This window comes from Mixophyes fleayi, chromosome 7, assembly GCF_038048845.1.
Source record: "Mixophyes fleayi isolate aMixFle1 chromosome 7, aMixFle1.hap1, whole genome shotgun sequence".
In the NCBI taxonomy this organism is placed as follows: Eukaryota; Metazoa; Chordata; class Amphibia; order Anura; family Limnodynastidae; genus Mixophyes; species Mixophyes fleayi.
The window spans coordinates 94,406,723-94,433,277 of NC_134408.1; the positions used below are offsets into that span (position 1 = coordinate 94,406,723).

Genomic DNA, 26,555 nt, shown 5'->3' on the forward strand with positions numbered 1-26,555 from the left:
TCGCGGAAGCGATTACCACCGGTTTTGTTGCTGGTTGTTATTTGGTGCAACTATTTAGCTGAGATAAGGCAGCACATACATAGAAAAGCACTAAAAATATGGGGTTTTTTTTCTGTTTAAAAGGTGTTTGACTAGTGTGCCAGTGTACCGTAGATGTAATATACGAAGAGGGGAACCATTATGAGGGTGATCAAGGATAATCATGTGGGTGGATGTGTAGGAGAGTGTCTGTCCAGCAGAAGCCTAAGACACCTGGAGACACTTTGAATATCCCTGAAGGAAACATATACCAGCAGAAAAGTAGTCTATATGCATTTTCTTTTATTATAACACATAAGAAGCTTTTGGTTATTCTATTCCATATATCAAACTAGTTTTCTGAATATAATGTTTCTCCCAGGTTTGCTTTCCAGGAAAGCTCATGTGTATCCATGCTAATGTAGTCTAGAAATTGAGCTATACACTGTGGAGATGAAACCTTTGGAAGAAGCATTTCATAAACATAAGGACTCCGTTGTAGCTGTATCTTAGTGGAGGTGGTGGAGAGATTGTAATAAGTGTCTATCCTATGGTACTGGTGTAATTTGGAGTGGGGTAGATCATACCTATTTTGTAGATCAGTGAATAATGGAAAGCAGCCTGCCATTGTGAGATCATTTAGGAATCTGGTATTACGTTTAATCCAGTGGTCAAGAGATTATGGGCAGGCACCCAGAGAAAACAGCAAATTGTTCCAAATGGATATGACCGGGGGGGTTATGGATCAATTTTAAATAACTTGTATGAATTCCAAATTGATAGAGAAACGAAATAACTGGATGGGATTTAGCTGTTCGTGAAATGTCTTGTTTAAGAAGTCAAATTATGAGGAAATTAAATTTAAATTTAAAGTGGCTGCTTCTTTGTTAACCCACAGGGTGTACCAGTGTATACATTGTGTTATATGTGTTGAAAGATAGTATGTTTTGAACTTGGAAAATACCAACCCACTGCATCGTGCTCATCTTCTTTAATAATTCTCTCCCATTTTCTTGTTAAGATAAATTGGGGGGCCCTAACTGGTAGAGTCTAGGTAAGATGTTCATCTTCATGGTAGTGATCCTACCAATCCAAGAGATGAACAACCTATTCCATTGAGGGATGTCAGTTTTGATAGTGAAAATGAGGGCTGGGTATTTCTCCTCATATAATTGGGCAACATGTTGGTTCAGTGGTTAACACTTCTGCCTCACAGCACTGGTGTCATGTTTTTGTGGGTTTCCTCTGGGTGCTCCAGTTTTTTCACACTCCAAAAACATACAAGTAGGTTAATTGGCTGCTGACAAAAATAACTCTAGTCTGTGTGTGTTAGGGAATTTAGACTGTAAGCTCCAATGGGGCAGGGTCACAAATATTTTCTGTACAGCGCTGTGGAATTAGTGGTGCTATACACAGTAAATAAATGATGATAATTGATTATAATGTTTAGTAAAGTGTATGCCTAACTATTTAATTGTGTGCCAGCCATGTAAATTGATGGAGCAGTGTCAGGGGGGTTGATGGAGGAAAGATCATGCTGGTGTAGGAGGTATGGTTCCTGCCAGCTGATGGAGGACGGAGATCGGGAGATGGACTGCGAGGACCCTTGTTCCTCTTCCTTTCGATAAGTTACCCCAGGTCTTGTGAATCTGTGTGCTCTCCAAAAGCGAGGCGACAACAAAGCTGGACCACTGCCCTGTTGGCAGTCACTGGGGCTTCGCACTCCCAGGAAAGCCTAAGCCTATAGTCGGATTTCCCAAGATGGCCATAATAGGACCGGTATTGTATTGTATGTACTACTCTCATGTCCATTGTGCATACCTGTAATTGTTACTCCTGCACACGTTAGTTTTGTGCCTGTTGTTGTTGTTGCATTAATAAAAGCTACCATTGGTTGAGTTGGATATCTGCCTGGGTGTAAGTATTTACCCACGTACAAGGGAACTCGGTAGGCTGTTCAGCCTTGGTAGACACCGTTCCTTCACATTTTATATCCTAGAATTTTTATTTTAGGTGATTTACTTCCTCTTGTAGAGATTGCTTGTGTGGTTAGAGCCAGGCAGTGACTGAGCTTGTCTGTTTTTTGTTTGAGTGCATCTGTTCTGGTGTCAACAGGCTGTAAGTTCAATCTTAAAGTCTTCTACTGCCTTGCACAGTCTTGTTAAAATAATGTGTTTTATATCTTGCAAAAAAATATTTATTAGTATCTGTGTAATCAGACTCGGGTCCTTTTCCTCAGTGGGGACTGAGCTAGGAGAGCATTGTGGACTTATAGGTGACGGGAATTACTCTTTTTTCAAGAATTGCCCCGTGTCGTGTTGCACAAGGTTTTTTTTTAGTAAGGCATAAATTGGTATATTTTATGCCTTTAAGCTTTTTATAAATATGTTATGTATGCAATATGTATACAATATATCTTGATCTGTCAATGAACAGATATTCTGAGTATGGAGGACCACAGATCAAATTTACATAGCAATCCCCATCGAGTATAGGCCTATGTCTTTTCATTTTAGGGCATAAAATTAAAAGTATTTTCAGGATTAGTATAGATAGTATGAACGCTAGTAGAATTACCTAAGGTGACTGTATTGGGCCTTTGCTTCAGTGGGGTGTGAGGGTGTGGGTTATCTTTTGATGGATTTGGAATGACATGGTGGCTGGAGAGCAGGCACTGTATACAAGAGAAGAGAATGAACGGAGCCTCAAGGTGGGTTTCCTAGTACTGATGTCTCTATTTCCCAATGCAATATGGCAAGTGCTGCCATGTGACAATGTAGTGTTGCAGAGTTGTCTCCTTCCAGCGGATCTTGGTAAGTAAGCTGGCAAGTCAGAGGTTTGCCTCAACTGGGAGTGAAGCTTGTAAATGCAGGGGACACTCTTTGATTAGAGGGTATAATACATACAGTCATTATAATTCAAGATTAACTTATTCATTGCCCCAATGATCAATGTTTTTGAGACTTTTCAGATGTGACCAGCTTTTATTCAAATTTCATCAATCTTTTTTATATTTCTTTTCCATATTTCGCTGTTTTAACAAAATTTTATATAAAATATATACAATAAAAGTTAAGTTTTATAATCCAAGCCTCAGATTTATCCATACTATTATAACTAGTGGAGTGTATAGTGCATCCCAATAATCTACCTTTTCTTTCTCTTCATTTACCCATGTACTACTTAATAGGTTTTGATGCACCCCTTCTATCAGAATAAACATGTTATTATTTTAGATATTCAATTCAGAAGGGCAATACCACTCCCTCACAATTGGTGCGACTATCCCCTATCCCTTGTTTCCTTTTTGTATAGACACTCTATAGAGCCCAGAATTTGGTTGATTGCAGAGAGTTCTGGATATGCACATTCATCCTCCATGTCGGCCCGGCCACACTTCCTCTTATCCTTTTTATACTTCTATTATAGGCGTATATACTATTTTCCTGGGACAGTGAACCTTGTTGTGAGCATACATTCATCAAGGACTTTTTGATTTCTTGCTGTTCTGAAAATATAACATGCTCGCCCCAAAAGACTGGCAATAGCTCTACAATATGCAACAAGCTACTCTAAATCCCAGCAAACATATTTCTACAAGATTTTGGGATGCTATCATCTTGTGATCATGAAAAAAGATTATTTTTTTTTATTTTATTTTTTTTTAAAAACAAGTACTAAAAATTCCATCTGGCATAAAGAACATGGAATGGAGACTGATGCATTTAGCCATCTATATGGAATAAAGAACATATACTTATAATTCCATCACACCAAGGGAAGTAGTAATTTGCTCATATATGACAGATTTATACAACCTGTAGCTCTCCAGGCAGTTTTGAAACAGGTTTGTGCATCTCTGACAAAATAATAATAGATTATGAGACTTTCATCTAGTATATGGTATACGGATGATATATTTATTATAATTTATTCATATAGCACCAGGATACTCTGCAGCACTTTACAATTGTGGAAAAATGCTTAATTGGGCTACATGAACCATTCACACAGCAATGTTGTTTTGGGGTTCAGTAGATTAAATAAAGAAAAAGAATAAATATAAGTTGTGACTGAATGGTGTAGAGTTGGGTGGTAATAAGGTAGAATAGTCTAGGAGGTTAAGAAAGTGTTTCGGGAATTTAATATACCTGTCTAAACATACAATACTATGGAGTTATCTATATGTAGAGTAAATCAACTGAAAGACTAAACATACAGTACATATGCTAACCATTAAGACACAATGTGCATGGCCAGTTACTTATGAGAGCCATAACGGAGGACAATGTACTAAATAGGCAGACCGATCAACAGGCTCCAGCACAGGGCTGTACCAGAACAATATCTTCAGTTATGTTACATCAGTTATACATGATCTCTGTGTGGTCTCTGTAAGCACTATGGTGTGTAGTGCAATGATACAGCAGAATGTGGATTGGAGAAGCCACAGACAGTTTTCTTGTCCTATCTAAAAACTACATAAATAAAACACCATCTGCAAGGTGCGGCTTAATAGAAAACAGAGCTGGTCTAGAAATAGAAACTTGTGATGCAACTGCTATGCAGAACACTTTGTTGTATGAAAGTGGTTATCTTTTGTTTCCCCATTTTTTAAAAAAGAATGTTGATTATAATTTTTCTTAATACATATAAAAACTAAGAATAACATAACATCTGCTTTATGGCTAAGAATTAATAGATATTGGTGTTTTTTTTTTTATTTGCAATCACTATGGAGTCAATGCAGTAACTGAATGAATAACTCTATGGCTTTGAATATTCAACCTTTCTGCTCATCATACAGTTATAATTAGTCAAAACAGCCCTCAATAGTTGAATAAAAAAAACAAAAAGGTCAACAAAATTGGACAGAACTAGGCATTCACACAGATACCTTGGGCCCCATTCGTGTAGTTGGACATTGGACGAATACTCAAAGCATAGTGACTACATTTTAAGATATTGATAAGTTTCAGACATCTTTGGTGTTCACAAGCCCAATTTTGGATCAATTTCATGTAAATCAGCCATATGATCAAGTTTAACAAGCTTTAGATTATGAAAAGCACTAAGTTGTCTGCTTGACCCATTATTTGGTTGTAGAGGTAGGGGCCTGCATGTTGCTGTGAGGATATAATATGGAGGTATATCATTTAAATAACCAGTTTACAATTAAGTGACTAAAGCAACAAAACATATTGTGGGACTACACAAATATACCTCATTTTATAATTTTTTTACAAATCTGCATTGTGATACCATCCAGCAGAAATGTAACTTAACAGAACCAAACCAGCTGTACACTTTTAGTGGTTTGTGACTCTCACTACCTTGGTGCCTGCATTTATTTTGTCTACCTTGTGTGTCCCTGTTTTAATGCATGTCCTGTTTTCCCCACTGCCCAACACTGCGGACCACTGTGGCGCCTTATAAATCAACAATAATAATTTTTTTCAGTTTGAAGTCTTTTTAGGCTACCTAATTTGTAAGTAATTCCACTTTACAGTTACCTGGGATGAAAAATCAACTTCTCAGGCAAATTTTTGCATAGCCCGCAATTATATAGAGCAGATGGAGACCAATTTAAGTGCAAACCACAAAAAAATGCCAAATTACTATGTTTTCTAACCGCCATCTCACCCCCACAGCCAGAAGCTGGCCCCTTTGATAATAGAAGAGTTAAAAAATTATCTGTTTTCTGTCAATTCACAAGTGTCAGGGAACAACACAAAGGGCTGATTTGAACAGCCAGAGCAGCCTGACTATGTAGTGGAATTGGATTACCCTAAAGACTCAACAAGAAGCAGACTCGGGGTAGAAGTAGACTAGCAGAGGATGCTCAGTAACTTGTGTTTCTTTACCTAAGACCCAGGAATGTGACCTGTATTAACTCTGTTTTTCTGTTCTCCCAGATACTAATGGGTTTGGACAAGGTGCGTGGGAAACATCAAAGGGGATAACTGTGCACATTTCTGATATTCATGGAGAGAGAGAGGAAGGGCGGCATACAAAGACAGATAGGAAGAAAATTGCATTATGACACAATATAAGTGAAAAGCCTACAAAACGCCAAGTAAAAACGGAAATAAAGAAAAAATAATGGGTGAAAGAAAAAAAATCAAGAAAGGCAAACATGAAACTAAGGTGAATAAGTATAGAAGTAAGTAAAATTACAGCTGGACCAATAGAGATGAATTATAAACTATTCCAGTTAAAGATTAATCTTTGTGAGGTTTAAATAAAGTGTAATGTTCTGTGCCACAATTCTGCTACATGTGAATAGGTATATCAATATTGGCTAAATCGATGAACATTAGCTAAAGAAATTGTCCAGTCTGCTAGGCTTCTAATGAAAGTAAATTGTCTTAATACAACATCATTCATTTTTGATAACTTGACCTGCAATTAATTTAAGTACCACTCTCCCAATTATGTTCTGGTTTACAGTACACAACAATTATATTGAAGTCTTCATACAAACATTGGCTGCAGCAAGCAGATTATGACAATTTCATATATAAACATTGTGCCTAAAAGCACACCAGAAAGAGACACACTTCTTTGCTATAGTAATGCTGTAATAATTGTGCAGGTACAACGTACTTAAAGATTAAGGTAAGAGCCACGAAGAAGATAGAAAAGGAAGAGGAACAAGTTTTTAGCCTATTTGCTGGATTAGGCATACTACATGTATAACCAGGAAAGCTATCCAGCAGACAGAGTTAAATGTGCCACTTCATAGGAATGCAGCAAACCAAACTCTCAACCCAAGTGACAGTCTAGAGGATATATTGGGCTGAAGGACATTAACCTTTAAATGAAGGCAGTTTTATTTAAACAAATGCACAAGGGCCAATTAGTTATAGCTGGAAAGAGAACTATATAATCACTTCAACGTGCAGTGAAATTCTGTCCTGAAACACAGGGATGAAACGCTGAGCCCTGATGTCAGGGTGACCATCTGCCTTATTGTTTCCAGACATCCAGTGGAATTTGGCATTTCTTTAATTTAGTTACGCACTGTTACAACTACAGGGGCAACATAACAATCCTCTTGGTCTGGGACTGTTAGAGCATGCTCTCAGCTTGCCTTCCTATCCTCAAGAGCTCAAAGCCTCACTGCTCAATATTTCTGTTACTCTGGCCTGGAGTCATTCTATTTACAAGTTAAGAGCAATTTTATGGAGAGAAAAGTAAAATTTTAAGGTTGCAAATTTTATAAATCATTGCAAATTCTGCAGAATACAACCTATATAAAGATTCCATTTCTGATTAGTTCATTGTCTTATACAGAGAGAACAGGATATAAAGTTCATCTTTTTTAACTTACTTTTAAATTACTTATGCTACATTAAAAAAAAGGTTATAAAGCATTAACAACTTCTACAGTGCTGTAGAGTTAGTAATAGATACAGGGCATTATTAACATTTACAAAACATGGTGATGCAATAAGAATGAGAAATGAAAAGGAACAAGAATTACTTCCAAGGACTCACTGGAAATGAGGAACTTGAGATAAAAACTTGCGGTCATATGAGGAGATGTTTTTTATGCACAAAAGACTATCTTTAAGTTTTTAAACATTCCAAAACATATATGTTAAACCAGTTCCACATACTTGCTAACTCTTCTAGAATTTCCGTGAAAATCCCAAATTCGGGGTAGGTCGGACAGACTACCAGGAGAGCTAGTCATTCTCCCGCATCCTTCCCACTTCCTGCGAATTGCGTCATTTTGGTCCCACGATCACGTCATTGCATCGTGGGGGCCTCACAACTCCATCATGTAGTAGTTAACAGAAATCTTACCAACATATGTGCTATTTGCTTTTTAATGGTCAAAGTTATTCTGCAGTCTCATTTATTTTCCCCCCATTTAAAGCACTCAACCCCATGGGCCTGATTCAAGTCCAAACGCAACTTGCATGCAAGTTGTGTGTTTAAAAAGAGCACGGAACATCCTGGCATATTCAAATCAAACCATATCTCAAGATAGGTTTCGAGCAGTACTTGCCGTACTTAGAAACACAGAACATACATATATGTCCAAACATGCATCAGGCCCTATATGTCTACTGATGCAAAGTGCTTGGTAATATATAATTATTATAATAATAGAACTCAAAACAGACTTGTAAGAGACATACAGAAGGAGTCAGGATGGACACAATCTGTCACATAGCTGTTCATTCCGCTGATCACTTTACTGTTTCAGTCAGCCAATGATGTCACTTACGCACCAATGTGCCTCATTGGTCACCAGATATTCTATCCTATCTGATAGATTCTAATCAAATCTCATCAGGCTTTGGTCAAATACTGTGGTTGTCCAATTTACAATGTGCATCTTGTACTGGTTATCTGATTAGCCACAATGTTTGGTATCAAAATTTTCCAATATAAACTGTGCAAGTAACATCAGCATTACAAGACAAGGGGGTATATTTACTAAACGGCGGCTTTGGAAAAGTGGGGATGTTGCCTATAGCAACCAATCAGATTCTAGCTTTCATTTATTTAGTACCTTCTACAAAATGACAGCTAGAATCTGATTGGTTGCTATAGGCAAAATCTCCACTTTTTCAAACCCGCAGCTTAGTAAATTTAACCCAAGAAGTACTTAAAATGATTGTTTAAAATGATTGTTTGACATTCACATGTAAAAATTCTGCAATTCTGCGTGGTTTGGAAAAATGGGTGGCACAAAGTTATTGCAAAGACTGACTATTTTTTCCAGATATTTTTCAAATATACAAATATAAAAATTGCAAACAATTAAAAAGGGGGATATAACAACAAAATAGAGGGTAGGGAATACTTTATAGGTAGAAACCCCAAATGCCCTGAAGCCACTATAATCTACAAGAAGAAAAGAAAAGGGAAAACAATAATACCCATAGGTTATCCATTACGTACTTTCAGACAGGCTTACTTATGATGGATTCATTAACAAGGGCAGACCAATGAGTGAGAGTGACGGCACGGTGCAATTTATAATTAATGAGAAAGGTTACTCTTGACTAGAATAGAAACCCAGCCAAACTCCACCACCAGATGTGTTTTAAATTGGCAAGCTCTCACATGTGCGGAAGCATAGCTGAGAAGAAGAAGGGTGAGAACATTTAATTTTAACATTTTAGGGGTTTATGTACATACGTAAATGAAAACCTGCAAAAGAAATGTGGTAGGAGTTATTGAAAGTGCATTAAAGATCAAATGATAGCATTACATTATATTTAGTCAGAAAATTATATCAAACTAAGCTGATTCAGGACCACCATATGCACAAGCACATAAGGAGCACCTTAGAAACGGTAGAGCAATTATGTGGTGAAAAATAACAAAAGACTTTCATGTAGCAGTATTGCTACTCAGTGGTCTCCCAGACAGCTAGGAAATGCTTGTGACTGCATTTAGTGAGAAGACGACAAACTCACATTAAAATACGCTAAAGTAAAGCTTGTGTATGAATACAAGCAGAAAAGAAAGCTCAAGCAAAGACAATGTGCCTTGAGCAGAATCAGCAATAAAGATATTAAGATATTAAGCAGTATTATCAGCAATACGAAACAAGTGAATGTTATGTATGTGCGACATCTGGTCACCTAAAGGTTGTCTACTAGTTAGGAAAGCTGGAATGAATCAGCTGTAGAGTAGTCAGCAGAAGGTCAAGTGATATGAAAAGCCAAAGCTCTGGAGCCAAAAGTCATGTGACTGCGGTTAAAAGCTTCTCTCACCTTGACAAAAGTAAAACAGAAAGAGTTGCCTTTGCTAATGAGGAGTATATGACCTCAGAAGTAAAAGGGGAAGGTTATCTACCTAGTTTCTATTACACTTACTATAGAGATACACTACACTACAAAATGGATGTGGGTACCCCTTCTGATTACAGTATATGGCCATTTCATAAAATCATGCATACATCCTTGCAATATCCATTGTCAAATATTAGCAGTAGAATCATACTGAAGTGCCCAGTGACTTTCAACATGGCACTGTCTCATAGGATACCACCTTTCCAAAAAGTAATTTCTTCAAATTTCTGCCCTGCTAGTCCTGCCCCGAGCAACTGTAAGTGCTATGTCTAGGACAACAACAGCTCAACTGTGAAGAGGTAGGCCACACAAGCTTACAGAACGGAACAGCAGAGTGCTGAAGTGTAACAACTCCATATTAATGCCCATGGTTTGGAATTAAATTAGCACATATGGATGTGATTTTCAGTTGTCCACATACTTTTGTCCATGTAGTGCACATCTATGTACTATATGCACCTAGTCTTGAAAGTACACTGTTAATGCAGAAATTCACAAAGCAAGGCAATTTTGTGACAATCAAGGATGACTGCTGCATCCTCAGAATAGGGCATCACACTCTTGCAGAAGAAAATATCCCTGACAATTTTTTCTAACTAAAGTTCAAAGAAGGGGTCAGAACCACCAAATAGGATCAACATATAAACTGTACCACCGATGTCTAGGTCACAGGAACTTCAACACAATAAGGAAGCTAGCTAAAGGACAGCTCACTAATCAGTGCAGCCAGATGATGAAAGGCAGTAGCTGCTTGAAAGGGAAAATAACAAGTATTTTCCAAAGAACAGCAGTAGCAGAGATGAGCAGCTTCTGGATCTGATATACACAGACAAGTGTGGCCCAAAGAGCATTGAGAGCCCAGGAAGAATTATTTTCTCATGGTCATCTGTGATCAGCCAAGATACACAATAGTCTACGTACTCATCCGTATTTTGCTTAAGTAAGCAACAATTTTGGCAAGAATACTAAAGATACTATGTGCAGATAATGGGACTGAATATACAAGTGGTTAGACACCAACCATCTGAAAAAAGGGACAGAATTGTGTTCCAAATCACACTACCATACAACCACAAACAGAATGGAAGAGCTGAAAGAAAAACCCATACTCTCTGTAAGCAGGAGAAGTATGCTGTCTGATGCAGATATGCCATGACATACTGGGGTGAAGCCATTACAACATGCTAGTATGCAAAAATCGTTTACACTGTAAATTCTATATGAAAAATGGAAAAGAAATAAGAGAGTTACAACATTACAATATTTGGAAGCAAAACCTATGTACATGTTTGAAAATTATTGTGGAAAGCTCATGCAAAGGAAGGAATTCTGGTAGCCTTTGAGAAGGCTTTCAGAGCTTTTAGAACAGGTAGGGTAGAGATCTTCACCTATAGCAACCGCCTTTCCCGTAGAGCTTTATATGCTCACAAATACTCAGATGCCCCCAGGTCTTAGGCTCAGAGTAGTAAAAGCTCATCAAAGATGGCCGCAGCACAGGTGGAATAGGAGGCGGTGGCCTAAGCTGGAGCGGATAGTCAGAGGCAGGCCGAGGTCAGGGTCACAGGCAAATAGCGGAGTCCAGTAAACACGCCAAATGGTCAGGGCAACTAGCGAAGGTTCAGAGTCAAGGTACAGGCAAAAGGTCAGGGCAACAAGCGATGATTCGGAGTCCAGGTAACAGGCAGAGGGTCATACACAGAAAAGCAATCCAGGGAATACACCAACACAGCACAGAACAGGAAAGCAAACAGGGAGTCTGAATACTATAACCGACAGGGAGGCTAAGCCCTCCCTGCCTTAAATACTGATACTGGCCAATCAGGGGTTTGCCTTGTAAAACACTCCCAGGCAGTGGTGATTGCTAAACATTAGCTAATCAGCCCGCAGGCTTGGAGGAGCGCGTCCGGCTGCCCTGTATTGCCAGGGCGTAAGTACAGTAATCTCGGTGTCCGACCGTTGCCCTGGCAATAGTCAGCTGAATCCAGGAAGTGACGTCCCGGTCATCATGGAGACGGCTGGGACGCCAGAGGAAAGCAGAAGAGAGTCACGGCGGTGCCCGTGGCCGTCGCGGCTCCTGACAGATACCTAATTCTGGACCAAGACTCAACAAGGTGACAGTTAGCATAAATGTGATGATTGACATAGGCGGAAAGGAGGAGGCCATTTCCGGGCAAATTGCAGCACAGACATAAAGTAATAGGTAGTAATTACCAATTAATAGTCACAATATAGCACTTTAATCAATTCATCAAAGTGTGCTCTTGGAGTGAATATCAATAGTGAAATTTGTAACCACAGGTCATAGCAGATCTGCATGATTTATTTTATTAGGTATTCTTCCACACTTTAAACAGTAATCACCACTTAAACAGCAATTAAACGACTGATTGCATTTATGGCATTGCAACTCACAAATGTGTTATCAAATAGTAGTTCACTTATAAACAATATGTCTCATTGTGTCAGCTTCACCAGCTATCAGTGGCTGAAACATCTTTCCTAATACCCAATTATATGCACACTGCAGTCTCTTACCTTTCTCAGAATCCTGCTGTCTGCCAGACCATTGCTCTTCCTGAACTGCAGATTCCATTAGAAGGCAATCTAAAAGTTATACAGATAAGATGTGGTTATAATGGAGAATGGCCTTAAGTAAATCCACACTGAAATGACATTTACTCATATAACACTGATTACACCTTTTATTTCAGTTAACACTCAGCTCACATAAAGCCTAGACACGTGCACATGTTATCCACTCTGTCTAGGCTCTGTCGCTTTTGAAAAAAGTAAAATGTTTCGTTTACAAAAGGGCAACTATGGGATTAAATAAGAACATTGATCAATTAAGAACCAAATATCACTGCACACTTCTTTCCCGATCTTATGGCAAAAGTGAACACAGCTGATGTCTCAATTCATTTCTGACATTTGACTTAAAAAGAAGAAAACACCAATACACATGTAAAAACAGACACTGAGAGCTTGTACACTCAATATTACTTAATATTTACATTATTTACGCAAGCTCCTAAAGCATAGTAAGTGCGTTTTAACACTGAGGAGGAACTGGCATAAAGGCACTCCGCGGAAATGTGTCTTCACATATTTTTCCTCACACCCCTTATAGGTGTGTAGGAAAATGAGCAATGTTTGGGTACCGTAATACCCATAAATAAGCACAGTTGGATAATGCCAGGAGCGGCACATTTTAATCCACATTATAAATGAAACCCATACTTACCTACTGTCCCAGAATGTCCAGGAGACTCAAGAATTTCAGGTAGTTCTCCTAGACCCCTGAGAGAGCAGGTATTTCTCCTGGATCCTGCCCCCTTCCCAGTGAAAGGGGCCAGACGAGGCCTCAATGCTGAGATTCATGATATGCAGGGCCAGCAAAACATGGTAAGCGCACCATTCCCATTAGCCTCCAAGTTTCTGCTCTAAACAGAGAAGGGTCAGAACAGGCACCTGGGTACGAGGGAGCGGCGCATGCGCAGTGAAGCAGTGGCTGGGGGTGCTGGAAATGCCAGCGTTGGCCCTGGTCAGGTGGGCTTGTATTGATTACCACCTTGTAACACTCATCACGCAGGCTCAGGGGAGTCCTGTTTAGTGACACTTACCCTGAATGCGCTCTTTTTATACTTTGGGGCTCCAGATGGCTGTCCCACCCTAATCTGTTCTCTTCCCCTTGACACCCAGCTTATTTCAAACAAGCCGAGTGGGTGATGATAACTCTCTCCCGTGAACGTCATGCATATCAAGGTATACTTATAATTTAGCGAATATTTGGGCTATATCGCTGTGAACATTTTAGCCGGTCCACTGAACCCAGACAGGGTGCCTTTCATACAACAAAATCACCAGCATTACATGTTCAATAAACTTGACTACAATGATTTTTTTTTGCATTTTAAATACTCCTAATTCAATAAATATTACCTTGTAAAGCCCAGAGATTAAGAACAGATGTTTACAATTTCATTTAATATATGGTAAGCTTGCCAGCAGGGCACTCTTACCTCTTTGTGTGCTTGTTAATACCCAGTCTTGTTTTATTACTGTGTTCGTTCCCAATTGTAAAGTGCTGGTGGAGTAAGTGGGTGCTATACAAATAAATGTTAATAATAACAATATACAAAAGATGGACTGTTCTTTTCCGCTGCTCAGTAATGAATAATTGGGGCATTTCCAGAGATAAATATTTAAAACCTGGGACAGTCCCTCAAAATCAGAGACACTTGGAAATGCTGGTTGACGCTGCCTTAGGCATTATGATATTTATACTCTAAACTAGTAATTCTGGTCCACATGTTCATGTAACTCTTAAGAACACCCCCTCCCAAAATCATTTTACAGGGAAAAATATATGGTAAATCAATGTAGAGAAGCAAGAAAAAAAGGAAAAGCTTAAAAAAAAAAAAAAAAAGGGCAAAAAAAAATAATGAAAATTAGCGTAAAAACATACTAGTGCTTTCTCTTGAACAGGGCTGAGGGTTTAGGAAATCTAAGAGCTAGCATCCTTTTGCAAATACGACTATTAATGTGTGTGAAAGTCCTCAAAACCTCTTTGGTTTGAATAAATTAGTTTTATAAACACAGAGTAGAAGTAATGCAATCATATTTTTCATTAAAAGAAACAAACAAACATTCTCAATTTAAAATAACACCTAAGATAAATAACATTATTTTAATATTAAAGGAGCATCTTGAATATTTTTGTTTTTCACAGCTATTAATAAACTGCATTGGAGCTGGACATCTGTCTGACATTCACCTTGTCTTACATTCTTACATCTCTGCTGGGACCCTTGTCGGTAAGGTTTTGTTTTTCTTCAAGTCAAGCGAGTGTGGAGTATTGATTTAGTATAGAGATGATGAGTTACGTAACAAAAAAACAGGGGATGGAGAGCCACGTTAAATCATGAGGGGGAAGGATGGGCTGCCTCTCTATTCAATGGTCAATATATGAGGACAGTTTTAAATGCTCTGCATCGTGACTCAGTAATTTGTATGATTAGTCCACTGCGGCTCATCACTGGCTAATTAACCTCATTTTCAAACAGTTTATTTTTCCCCCACATTGAACATAAATGCTTAGATGAAGTCTCGCTTAATAATATTTTATGTTTCCAGGTGATTGTCAACAAAGACCTTTTTCTAAATAGTACTTGATGCAGTGTATCAAGTCTAGTAATGCCCCTGTGGTTGAGAATATTTGCAAAATGTGTACAAAACAGCTGCAGTCAGGCTCACATTTTCTTTTTTGGTATGCTGTATGAAAAACATATATTGCTAGGATATTTAATTACTACTATAATAGTTGTAGCATGCCAGCAGAGAGGGTTAATTTTGTTTCTTTACTGGTGCAACAGGATAGGCTGTCACAGCCCACCCAATGAGTGGAAGTTCTATAAATGGAACACACATGTTTTTACATCTGTACTTGTCACCAGCCCCCCAAACCAGCCTCCTTCCTATTAACCCCTGTTCTGTCATAAAGGCCAGCAACAAATTAGGCTGTTAGTGATCATACAGATAATTAATAGATCTCACTTCCTATTGACGGTTGGGATATGGACCACAGAAGATGGGAGTCTGTTATTGTATTTTTATTTAATGCAGCACTGGTGTTAAGGTGCAAGTGAATAACACACATATTGTATGTTTTACATTATGCATCACGGTTTTGTAAGAACCATGCTTGGAGAAATTCTTATGTCCAAGCCTGTTAATACATAATGCCAGATGTGGGATAAATAGTGGCTAAATCATTGCATATGGACTTAAAAAACCTTGTACTGCAGTTCTATTATCTGCTATTTTTACTGTATCAATACATATTAGGAATAAACAGAAGATAAAGTTGTCACTGGATTACTAGATTTGTGAATCATTTCACAGTCGATGTGGAGGGTCTGGCTGTTAAGGGTTCAGGTCAAACCAAAACATACTACATACAGAGCGCTTAACCTGTGACCACACATATCTGAGGTGTCATCAGCTGACCAGTTTCACCCTGTTGAATTATAAATTGTGCAGGATGAGGCCATACATTCTAGAGTGTGGGACAAACTGTCTAGGATAAAATCTTTTGCGTGTGTGGCCAGTAGTAGGTGGTGACCGATCAATCTTCTTGCCGATATAAACTGAGCCCATCCATTTGTAGAATGATATTAGTTTGGAAAATGTTTCACAGAATCAGTTCATCTTAATACCATATGAGGACCACCTCTTTTAAACAATATGTTACCTTCTTTTTCTTCCTCGGGAATGAAATCAAAGCGGATGGGAATGTCTGAATCACGTGCCGCCCCCATTAGTGAGAGGCACACAATCTCACCATTAGGGCTCATTATGAGGCTGCCTACAGAACTGCCTTTACAGCACTCTGGAAAAGAACAAACATGCAGTAAATAATCACACTATCCTCAGGCAAGGCATACATATGTTTTATCAATTGCTGGCACTATAAACATAACCCACACATATTTCATAGGGTAACTTCCTCAAAAAGGAAAACAAATTAATTTATGAGGTTAATAAATTACCTTTGCCGATACATTTAACTATTCTGAAATGCTAACATATAGCTGCAATGCTATTGGTTATTCTTATCTATGCATTAGTGCAGATATTTGTTGCACAGAAGCACAAAATTACAGTTAAGTACAAGATAAGTACTGTGAGAAAGACAGTTTAAGAATTGTTGTGTTCTCAGTGAGGTGTGAATAGTGTTGTTGTCCTTACTAATATTAGGTACCATATATTCTAAGCTTATAGAAGTCAAGAAGTCCAATTACCATATAAAAGCATGATGCTTCAGGTGATGGAACTCTGGAGTGAATTCTAAACTTTGTAATAATTAGCTGTATACGGTAGTATGTTCTCTTATAAAATATATGCAAACATAAATACCAAGATTATAGATTATAGCCATACAAGTCCATTTTTAGTGCATTCATGGGCTACATTCATATAAATATTCTTGCAATTAATCACTTCTTCAGTCTATAAATTTAACAATGATGTGCTTTTTGTTTTTTAGTTAATTAAATGACATTAATTTATGCATTTAGAATGAATAGGAGTCTGACTGCACTTGTCCATTATGCAACAAACCTGGGTGTAAAATCACTTGCCACCTCTTTACTGCATCACCTCAGCTCCAAAAGCTAAAGGGGTCAGTCAGAAAGAGCATGTGGCTTATCAGCTGGATGTTGTATTTAGATGGGACCCAGCTGTCTTTTTGTTCCCCTTCCATTTATAGCAGCTATTACTTTTAGATTTATAGCTGTATAACCAAAAGTGAAGGAAGGTCCCTTATAGAGTATACCTGGCCCCATGCCAGTGACCTAATTTGACATTGCCATTAGCAATTCTATTTTTAACTTGTATTGGTCTCATTAATGCAATGAAATCAGTGTTTGTAGTTTATACCATGGCATCATAACAAAGTTCTAACTTAGCAGCTGCCATTCACCACACTGCTTCAATATGTTCCCACTAGCTACATATCTCACTTTCAATTATTACAAAATAAACATTTAGGAAAATAGAGCAGACTGTCATGTACATGTTTGGTGAGCAGACACTAAAATGTGTAATAAGAAATACAAAAAAAATTGAAGGAAAATAGGCAAAGCGCATTCTTATGTCCAGTAACTGTGAGCATGACTGAGAGATGGCTGTACATACAAAGTGATACTATACCATAGAGATATCAGGTTTGATTTGCTCAGTGAAGGTAAAAGTTCTTGATATAAGCCCAGAGTCATTTAGGGTTACTTACTAATAAAATGTAAGAATGCCGTACTAATTGTATAACTTGAACCAGCTCAATTAATGCTAACTGCTGATTAGATAACTATGGTTTACTACACTTCCCACATTGTTGGCTCCCTGCAGTGAAAAAAAAATACCAAGAAAAAACACCAGATACCTATTTACACTAGATGAACTTGCGTTTTTGTTTACTATTCATTTGATTGCTGAACATATAGCAAACACTATATTTTTACAGCAAATAAACAAACAGTCATATATTTACTGCCTATTTAAACATTTCATTATGTATATCAATCAGTCACATAAAGGTCAAGGGAATCGCTGCTCTCACCTCTAGTGAAAAAATAACTTGACCCAACTGAAAAGAAGTTTTTGAGTACACTGTATTCCTTGCAGAAGCAGTTGTCGGGAGGCCTTATAGCAGAAGATGGTAAGCTGCAGCTATTAAACTGTAATACAACCACAACTGCTAGCATGTAAGCTTTGAATAGTTGTTAACCCACTCTCAAAGCAATTACAAAGGTTTAAGATACCATGCTGCTATTTTAGTATTCTTTGTATAGGGCAATAGCATGACCGGATTAACACTGGGCCTAGGGCTGCAGCCACAGGCCTCCTCAGTTAAGGAGGCCCACAGCAGGCCGGGAGGTTTATCTCAATGTTGTTGTTTTTGCTCAGCATTCACCACAGCGCAGCCAGCGCTCACTGTAAGTGTGGGGACCGGAGACATGGCAGGTGGCACGTGGGACCTGAGAGGAGAAAACCACTCTCTGGCACAGACACACACAAGTATATATATATATATATATATATATATATATATATATACTCCAGAATGTCATGAAGAGTGATCAGATGGATTGCATTTAATTTCAAAGCCCCTCTTTGCCAGAACAATGAACTTTATCCCAAAAACAACATTTCCACTGCATTTCAGCCATGCCAGAAAAAGACCAGCTGACATCAGGTCACTGATTCTCTGGTCAATACAGGTGAGAATGTTGAGGAGGACAAGGCTGGAGATCACTGTCATGCTGATTGAGTTAGAATCACAGATGCCTTAAAAGGAGGGTGGCACTTGAAATCATTGTTCTTCCTTTGTTAACCATGCTTACCTGCAAGGAAACATGTACATTCATCATTGCTTTGCACAAAAAGGGCTTCACAGGCAAGGATATTGCTGCTAGTAAGATTGCACCTAAATCAACCATTTATCGGATCATCAAGAAATTCAAGGAGAGAGGTTCAATAGTTGTGGAGAAGGCTTCAGGGCACCCAAGAACGTCCAGCAAGCGCCAGGACAAGCTCCAGGATCGTTTCCTAAAGTTGATTCGGCTGCAGGATCGGGGTACCACCAATGCAAAGCTTGCTCAGGAATGGCAGCAGGCAGGTGTGAGTGCATCTGCGCGCACAGTGAGGTGAAGACTTTTGGAGGATAGCCTGGTATCAAGAAGGCCAGCAAAGAAGCCACTTCTCTGCAGGAAAAACATCAGGTACAGACTAATATTCTGCAAAAGGTACAGAGATTGGACTGCTGAGGACTGGGGTAAAGTCATTTTCTCTGAAGAATCCCCTTTCAGATTGTTTTGGGCATCTGGAAAAATGCTTGTCCGGAGAAGGAAAGGTGAGTGATACCATCAGTCCTGTGTCATGCCTACAATAAAACATCCTGAGACCATTCACGTGTGAGGTTGCTCCTCAGCCAAGGGACTGAGCTCACTGCCAATTTTGCCTAAGAACACAGCCATGAATAAAGAATGCTACCAAAACATCCTCCAAGAGCAACTTCTCCCAACCATCCAAGAACAGTTTGGTGATGAACAATGCCTTTTTTCAGCATAATGCAGCACCTTGCTATAAGGCAAAAGTGATAACTAAGTGGCTCAGGGATCAAAACATCAACATTTTATGTCCATGGCCAGGAAACTCCCCTGACCTTAATTCCACTGAGAACTTGTGGTCAATCCTCAAGAGGCAGGTGGACAAATAAAACCCACAAATTCTGACAAACTCCAAGCATTGATTAGGCAAGAATGGGTGGCCATCGGTCAATATGTGGCCCAGTAGTTGATTGACAGCATGTTAGGGCGAATTGCAGAGGTCTTAAAAAGGGTCAACACTGCAAATATTGACTCTTTACATAAACGTAATGTAATTGTCAATAAAATTCCTTGACACTTATGAAATGCTTGCAATTTTACTTCTGTATACCATAGCAACAAATAGCAACATATCTGACAAAAAGGTCCAAAAACACTGAAGCAACAAACTTTGTGAGAACCAATACTTGTGTCATTGTCAAATCTTTTGACCATGACTGTACGTGTGTATATATACACACACACACATACATATGTGTGTATATATATATATATATATATATATATATATATATATATATATATAATCCTTATAGATAACACTTCAGGAGAAAATGTCTGTAGTGTGTACCCAGCCTTAAAAATGTCCCCAATTCCTTCTATTGTGTCTAGTTCATTAAGAGAGGATAAAATGTAATGGTCAGTAAAGTTGTTGTACAATGGAAAGATAGTGGATATTATGAAAACTGGGAGGACATATAGTGGAATTTTGTGTTGTAAAGTCCAAGCCACCAGAACATTGTGAATACCAGAAAAAGTGGTACAAATACTGGGATTTAAAGAAAAAAGAGCGATACTAACTTTTGAACATAGTCAGAAGTCATGACTAGGCCCCTTACTGTAAATGGCCTACGTCAGTCTGCCCCAATTCTCCCCCTGTTCCGCCGCTCAAGTTGTAGGCTGTCAAAAGTGTCAGTGGCATAATGTCTGTTTCTGAGCATGCGGAGAGTTATTTCATGTAAGATACCCTACGCAAATGGACTTATGTTCGGACATGAATCAGGCCCATAGTTAGCCATTGTTGAGAGTGTAGAAAAGTTCCCCATGTATATAAACTAATATAAATGGTGTTTAAAACCTTATTCAAAGATAATTTGCCTACATGAAGGTTATTAAGTTTAAGTAAATCCTTAAAATATCTCAAAATGTTTGTGTTTGACTGTATTACATAAGGAAATCTCTTCTTAGCTGTATCAAATAGTATTTGAGGTGTGACACCTTTAGTGTATTCCCTCGTAACTCGCAGGATTCAGAACTTAGCTTTGAATCTTTCGTTATGTGTCTCCTCCAAGCTCATGTGTCCTTGTTTCAGATGCCCACAGCTTTCTCTTATCTTTCTAACTAACCTTGCCACTTGTCTGCCCTCATTATCTCATTAAAATATTACCTCTCAACAATCCCAATTCCATCAGTATAGCCCTGATTGTAGGGGACTATTATAATCAGCCAGGAGCATGTCCCGGCATGAAGGACAGCTGGGACATATTTCCACTCTTCACTTTACATACAGGCTGAGTAAACCAATTAGTGGTGCACTCTTAATATAAGCGAAGATGGGAGGGAGGTGGTTGGAGGGAAGTGCAAGCTATGCCCTCCATGGTGTTGGTCACGCTCCCACACACAAATCGCCACACCCACACATCACTAACCACACCTTCGGTGGGACGGTACTTCTCACAATAGGCCCTTGATAATTTTCAGTCCCAGGCCCATGTGGCCCTTAATCTGGCACTAGGCAATAGGACACTATCAAATTATAAATAAGTTGGAATAATAATGCAGTTTCCGTAACAATGGCAACATGCTAGATCACCAAGGGCTTGAACAAAAAGTGAACCTTGCATACCTAAACATCATTTTTAGTATATTATAGACCATCATGAGCAAGAGGAGGAGGGGTATTCTTCAATGTCTTATTTCTATGTATCAGTCTATTCAATAAAGCAGAGACCTTGAATCGTGATATGTTCATGGAGGTGAGATGATGCTGAATATAAAAGCTCCAAGCTAGACCACAGTCGAAAACCATGACTTGACCCTTACTAACCATGTCCTAGCGGAAGAAATTTCCCAATTCTTTGCAAACACTTGCACTTTCACTGTAGGAGTTGCAATCTATTCAGTTGCATCCAGGAATCAGGACTCAAATGCTCCTATGTAACCTTCTGCCTCATGAACCCCAAAGCAACCATACCTGGGAACCGACCAATTTATGCATTCCATCCGGGAGCACAAATCTGCTCACACACTATAAAGGATAACTTCCTTACCTGTAGTGTGGAGCATGTCTGGGAGCTGAGATTGCAGGTTTATAAACCAATCTAAGAGAGTAATGCTCATGAAGATGCTCTATCTTAACTACAAACACAAGTCTTTAAAACAGGGCAGACAGAAATTATAGCACCACTTAAAATATTTGAAGAACCTCAGCTGCAGTAAAATATACAGAAGAAGCCGCTCCCCAAAAGCTACAGATGATGAGAACTTCAAGGACTCCCAACAATGTATGTAGCCTTAGGAATTTTGTACTAGTACACAGTAAAGGGGGCACAATGAAAAGAGTATTCAAACTCTCAACATTTTATTCAATAGGCCTGTCATACAATTCTTTGCAGGGACACTAAATAAACACCTCTACCAGAGTATTATTTTACTAGAGGTTCATTCAATTCAGGCCACTCCTAAATTGTGAAGTATCAAAAGTCTGTTTTCTGAATTACTGTTCCTAAAAAATATTGGAATTCTGCATTTTGTTTGTGTTGTTAGCAACAATATATCCCACCTCCTTCTACCCGCACAATCTGTAAACAGCAGCAATAGTAACAATTAAGGAAAATAAATCTACTTTTCAATTATGAATGTGTGGTACATCATCATCTATTTATATAGCGCCACTAATTCTGCAGCGCTGTACAGAGAACACACTCACATCAGTCATGTTTTATAAGAGTTTGTTCACACTGGGTTTTTGATCCACTTTACCACGTCTGGAGATTTAAAGAACACAGTGGCATAGAGATTTTTGAACTCCTTTGTCACACTGCTGCACACACTAAAGACCAGCATCAGAAACACTTCAAGGAGGGTCAGCAAGCTCTACATGTATCTCAGTGTCTTCTGGCTGTACTGGAATAATGCAGTGAAATATTATATATCAATATGTGTTATGCAACATATTATAATAATTGATTGTCTGTTGTATAAACTATGTACTGCAATGTATTGTAATTCTGCAGTTCAGCTAGTTGCTAGGCAAATAGCTACAAGATTTTTTTTTAGCTCCCATGCTGGTAGCTGTGCTATCACTTACCACAACCATACAGATAATTAACCTGCAGATTCTGGTTGGTGCTGCTGTCTTTACAAACCTCTTCCTGGCAGCATACCAATGCTGGTGATAGTTCCTGTTTGACCTAGTGTGCCTTGTATACTGACCTGTTCTGTTCTCTGTTTATGACTCGGATTGTTCTAAGGATTCAGCTGTCTTCTCTGCTCCTGAATCTTGGCTTTGTTAAACAGATTTGCTTTCATATCTCTCCCTGCCCTGACCCCTGGCTTGTTTAAAGGATTCTGCCATTTTCTCTCCTGATCCCTGTCTGTCTCTGAGTTCTGCCTAATACATTCTGGTTGCTCACTACCCTACCTGCTACTGTGAACTGTCTACTCCATCAGACAAGTGCCAGACTACTCTGCATTAACCCCTGCCTGTTTCACTGAGTTCTGTCAACAATATCCTGGTTGCTCACTTCCTCCTAGCGTGTTAAGTCCACTCCACTGTGCAAATGCCGGATCAACAACTGCTACTACCCAAGCTTAAGTTCTGGGGGCCACCAAGTACTGTGGAACATAAGTAGTTCCTTGGAAAAGGGGCTTCTAAAGATGAACATTGCATGAAGAGGTTCTAGCAGTTGAGGATCTCAGGCTACTCTGTCCTTAACAGTATACAGGATGTTCATTTAGTTCAGGAAAAATAGAGTCACAGACAAGTGAGAACAGAGGCTCCTTACATGCAGTCACTGCAGTAAAATGACCCCTCTGACCATATTGTTTAATACAGTGCGTAAAAAATTCAGTCTTAACTTCTAACAGTAGTTTATTGTCATACTGCAGATGTCTGTGTTATCTCATTACCTTTGAGTTCCTCAGGGATTGATCCTCGAATTATGCCAGTGGGCAGACCTTTGGAACTTATAGTGCTGTTGCTATTGTTTGCCTTCAAATTTGCCATGCTGCTTTGGTTCCCAGGTCCCTTCTTTCCATTTATAGGGGGCAGGGAACCCAGTGATGGGGCTTCAGGCATTGGAAGAAGATCACCATCTGAGAAAAAGAGAACGAAAAACACAAGTTGGATGAACTAACATATAGGCAAATTTTGCCTCTCGTCACAATGCTGCACTGCTGGCGGAACCCTACTCCTTAAAACTTTCAATCTGTGACTTCCTGCTTGATACCATTCCTTTCTTTAAATCATGATACTGCCATGGGGAAATTCAGCCATACCCTCACTTATTTAATCCCACAATTGGACAGGAAAGTCCCTTTCATAAGATCAGCAATGTCATCTCCTGACACATACTGTGCTCCTGTGATTATTATGATGATCTGATTGCCCATTTGGTCTATCATGCTGAATTTAAAACTGGAGACACTTGGATGTACAGAAGATAAAGATTAATATAAAAATGTGCTCTGATGTTAGTTAAAAAGCTTATAGGGAATAACAAGTGAAAGTGTTATTTGTGTAGTTCTACCGTCTGCTTGTGAAAGGTACTTAGAACACTTGAATTTGAATTCCTCTAATGCTGTATAAATAGACTAAATAAGAAAAGGTAGCGACAAAAGATTATACACATTGTTGACTCAAATGGTTGGGGTCACAGGTACAATTCCGACCAGGGTCCTATATGTGTGGAGTTTGTACGTTCTTCCAAATTTGCAGATTTCCTCAAGGTGCTGTGGTTTCCTCCCACAATCCAAAGACATAATGTTATGTTAATTGGCTTCTGACAAAATTAACTCTAGTGTGTCCGTGTGATAGGAAACGCAAGCTCCACTAACATGTAAGCGCTATATAAAAAAAACTGTTAATCATTAAAATAAATAATAATGTTGTGCTTGGACTGGGCTTGTTATATCAACAGCTTCCTCGCTGAAGTATTATGTTTCAAACACAATTAAAAGAGAAATATTTTAACATAGAGAAACAGTATTATTTCCACCGGCAAAAAAGGTCAACTCCAATGCAAGCACACTCAATGATTCACTGCATATAATCCACATTGTCTGCACAAGAATATGCTCAAGGAACTTACAATGATTATTAAATTTCTTAATATAAAAAATACAAAATGTATTGTGTCCCCATCAGGAATTATTAAGTGTTGCCATGTCAGAAAAAAATATTATTGCCCCACTGGTAATCAACTAGTATGCCCAATAATATAATAAAATAAAAATGTTTGCCCTTACATATAACTCTGAAATTTGGCCCACTAATTAATTTTTGAATAAAATAATTTTGCCCGTCAGATAATAATAATGTTTGCCCCTCTAAACAAGAACTCATGAATTCCCTCATAATTAGAACTTGTATTGTGGGTCCTGTTATGTTAAGAATGGCCAGATAACTCAAAACACAGGCGATCTTGCCTCTCAGAACCACCTCTCTTTTTCTGGCAGTTTTCAAAATCACAGCCTCATACATGTGATGACTTATATTCTTAAAATGTTAGTACAGCGATTTTGAGTGCGTCAATTTTGGTTACATCAGTTTACTGGCAATTTACCATCAACAGCTCTTTCATACATTGGTGGGTTCAAAATCACCCCAAGAAAAATCGCTTAAAAAAAGGCAAATTGTATCTTGATACATTTTTTCCTTAGTAGCATAATACAGCTGATTACTTTAGGAAGGAGGCTCCCCGACATGGGGAATGGCCAGGAAAAAGGAAATTACGACAAGTATGAAATCAATTTTCCCTTTTTCTGGCCATCCCATGTCCGCTCTAAGCTCTTGTTATTACCAAAACAATGTCCCACTAGAAACGGAATAAAACATCACAAAAATAGAGTTCCAAACATAAGTAAATAATTTATAACCTGTTTTTTTTTTATTCTACTGGCTGCAAGTCATTTTGTCCAACATTATCACCTTAACATCCAGACAATGTTTTTTAAAAAAGTATATGCTTAACATCAGGTTGCAGCCTTGCAGATCACCTCTGAAGAAACACGAAATTTCATGGCCCAGGATGTGCACACGCTCATTGTAAAAATTGTCTTTAACCCCTGTGGAAATTGCTTGTCCATTGAAAAGTATGCTTTTCAGATTGCTTTAACTATGCATCTACTGATTGTTGGAACAGAAGCCGCTTAACCTCTTCTCCGTCCTTTGTGGCAGTACTAACAGCCTATTAGTGGCTCTGACTGACTTGGTCGCCTTTATATATTTTGAGGGATTTCTCCACGTCCAATGTAGGTCTCTTCTCCACCGATCATTCCGTGTTTTGGGGAAAAATACTGGCACAACAATCTTTGAGAAGTGCAAAGGTAGTTGCTGGAGAACAACAAAAAATGCTTGAAGTTCACCGACTCTTTTATCCCACACAATGGCTAATATAAATACCATTAGGAGTGTCAGGTACCACAGAGTGGCATCATGCAATGGATCAAAAGGTTCCTTAAATAATGCCATAAAACTAAAGGCAAGTCCCATAATAGAATATACATTTTAACTGGAGGTCTCAATTTCAAAACTGCTCCAATATTATGACCATTGGGTGTTCTGACCACTGAAACCCTGAAATTGCAGACAAAGCAGAGACATGAACTTTCAAAATCCTGTTTTTGTAGCTTTTTTCCAATCCTTCTTACAGGTAACTGAGGTTGTATGACACAAATGACTCTTGCCAAGACACTTTATTTTAGCTGCCCATTCTACAAATCTATTCCAGAATCTATAATAAATTATGGAAGATGAGAATTTTATGTCTTCAAACAAAGTTTCCTTTACTGTGACCAAACCCGGCGTTAATAAAGCTTGCCACTCAAT

At 38.6% G+C, this 26,555-nt stretch overlaps 1 protein-coding gene across 1 annotated transcript in view; it reads right to left on the reverse strand.

Annotated features, from left to right (window-relative positions):
• Positions 1-26,555, reverse strand: part of KIAA2012 (KIAA2012 ortholog) — a 164,041-nt gene that overhangs the window by 82,512 nt on the left and 54,974 nt on the right. The window contains exons 10-12 of the mRNA XM_075180140.1: positions 23,636-23,821; positions 16,090-16,227; positions 12,372-12,440 (exon numbers count right to left, since the gene is read on the reverse strand). Of these exons, the coding sequence (XP_075036241.1) occupies positions 12,372-12,440; positions 16,090-16,227; positions 23,636-23,821 (393 nt within the window). The remainder of the gene's footprint in view (positions 1-12,371; positions 12,441-16,089; positions 16,228-23,635; positions 23,822-26,555) is intronic.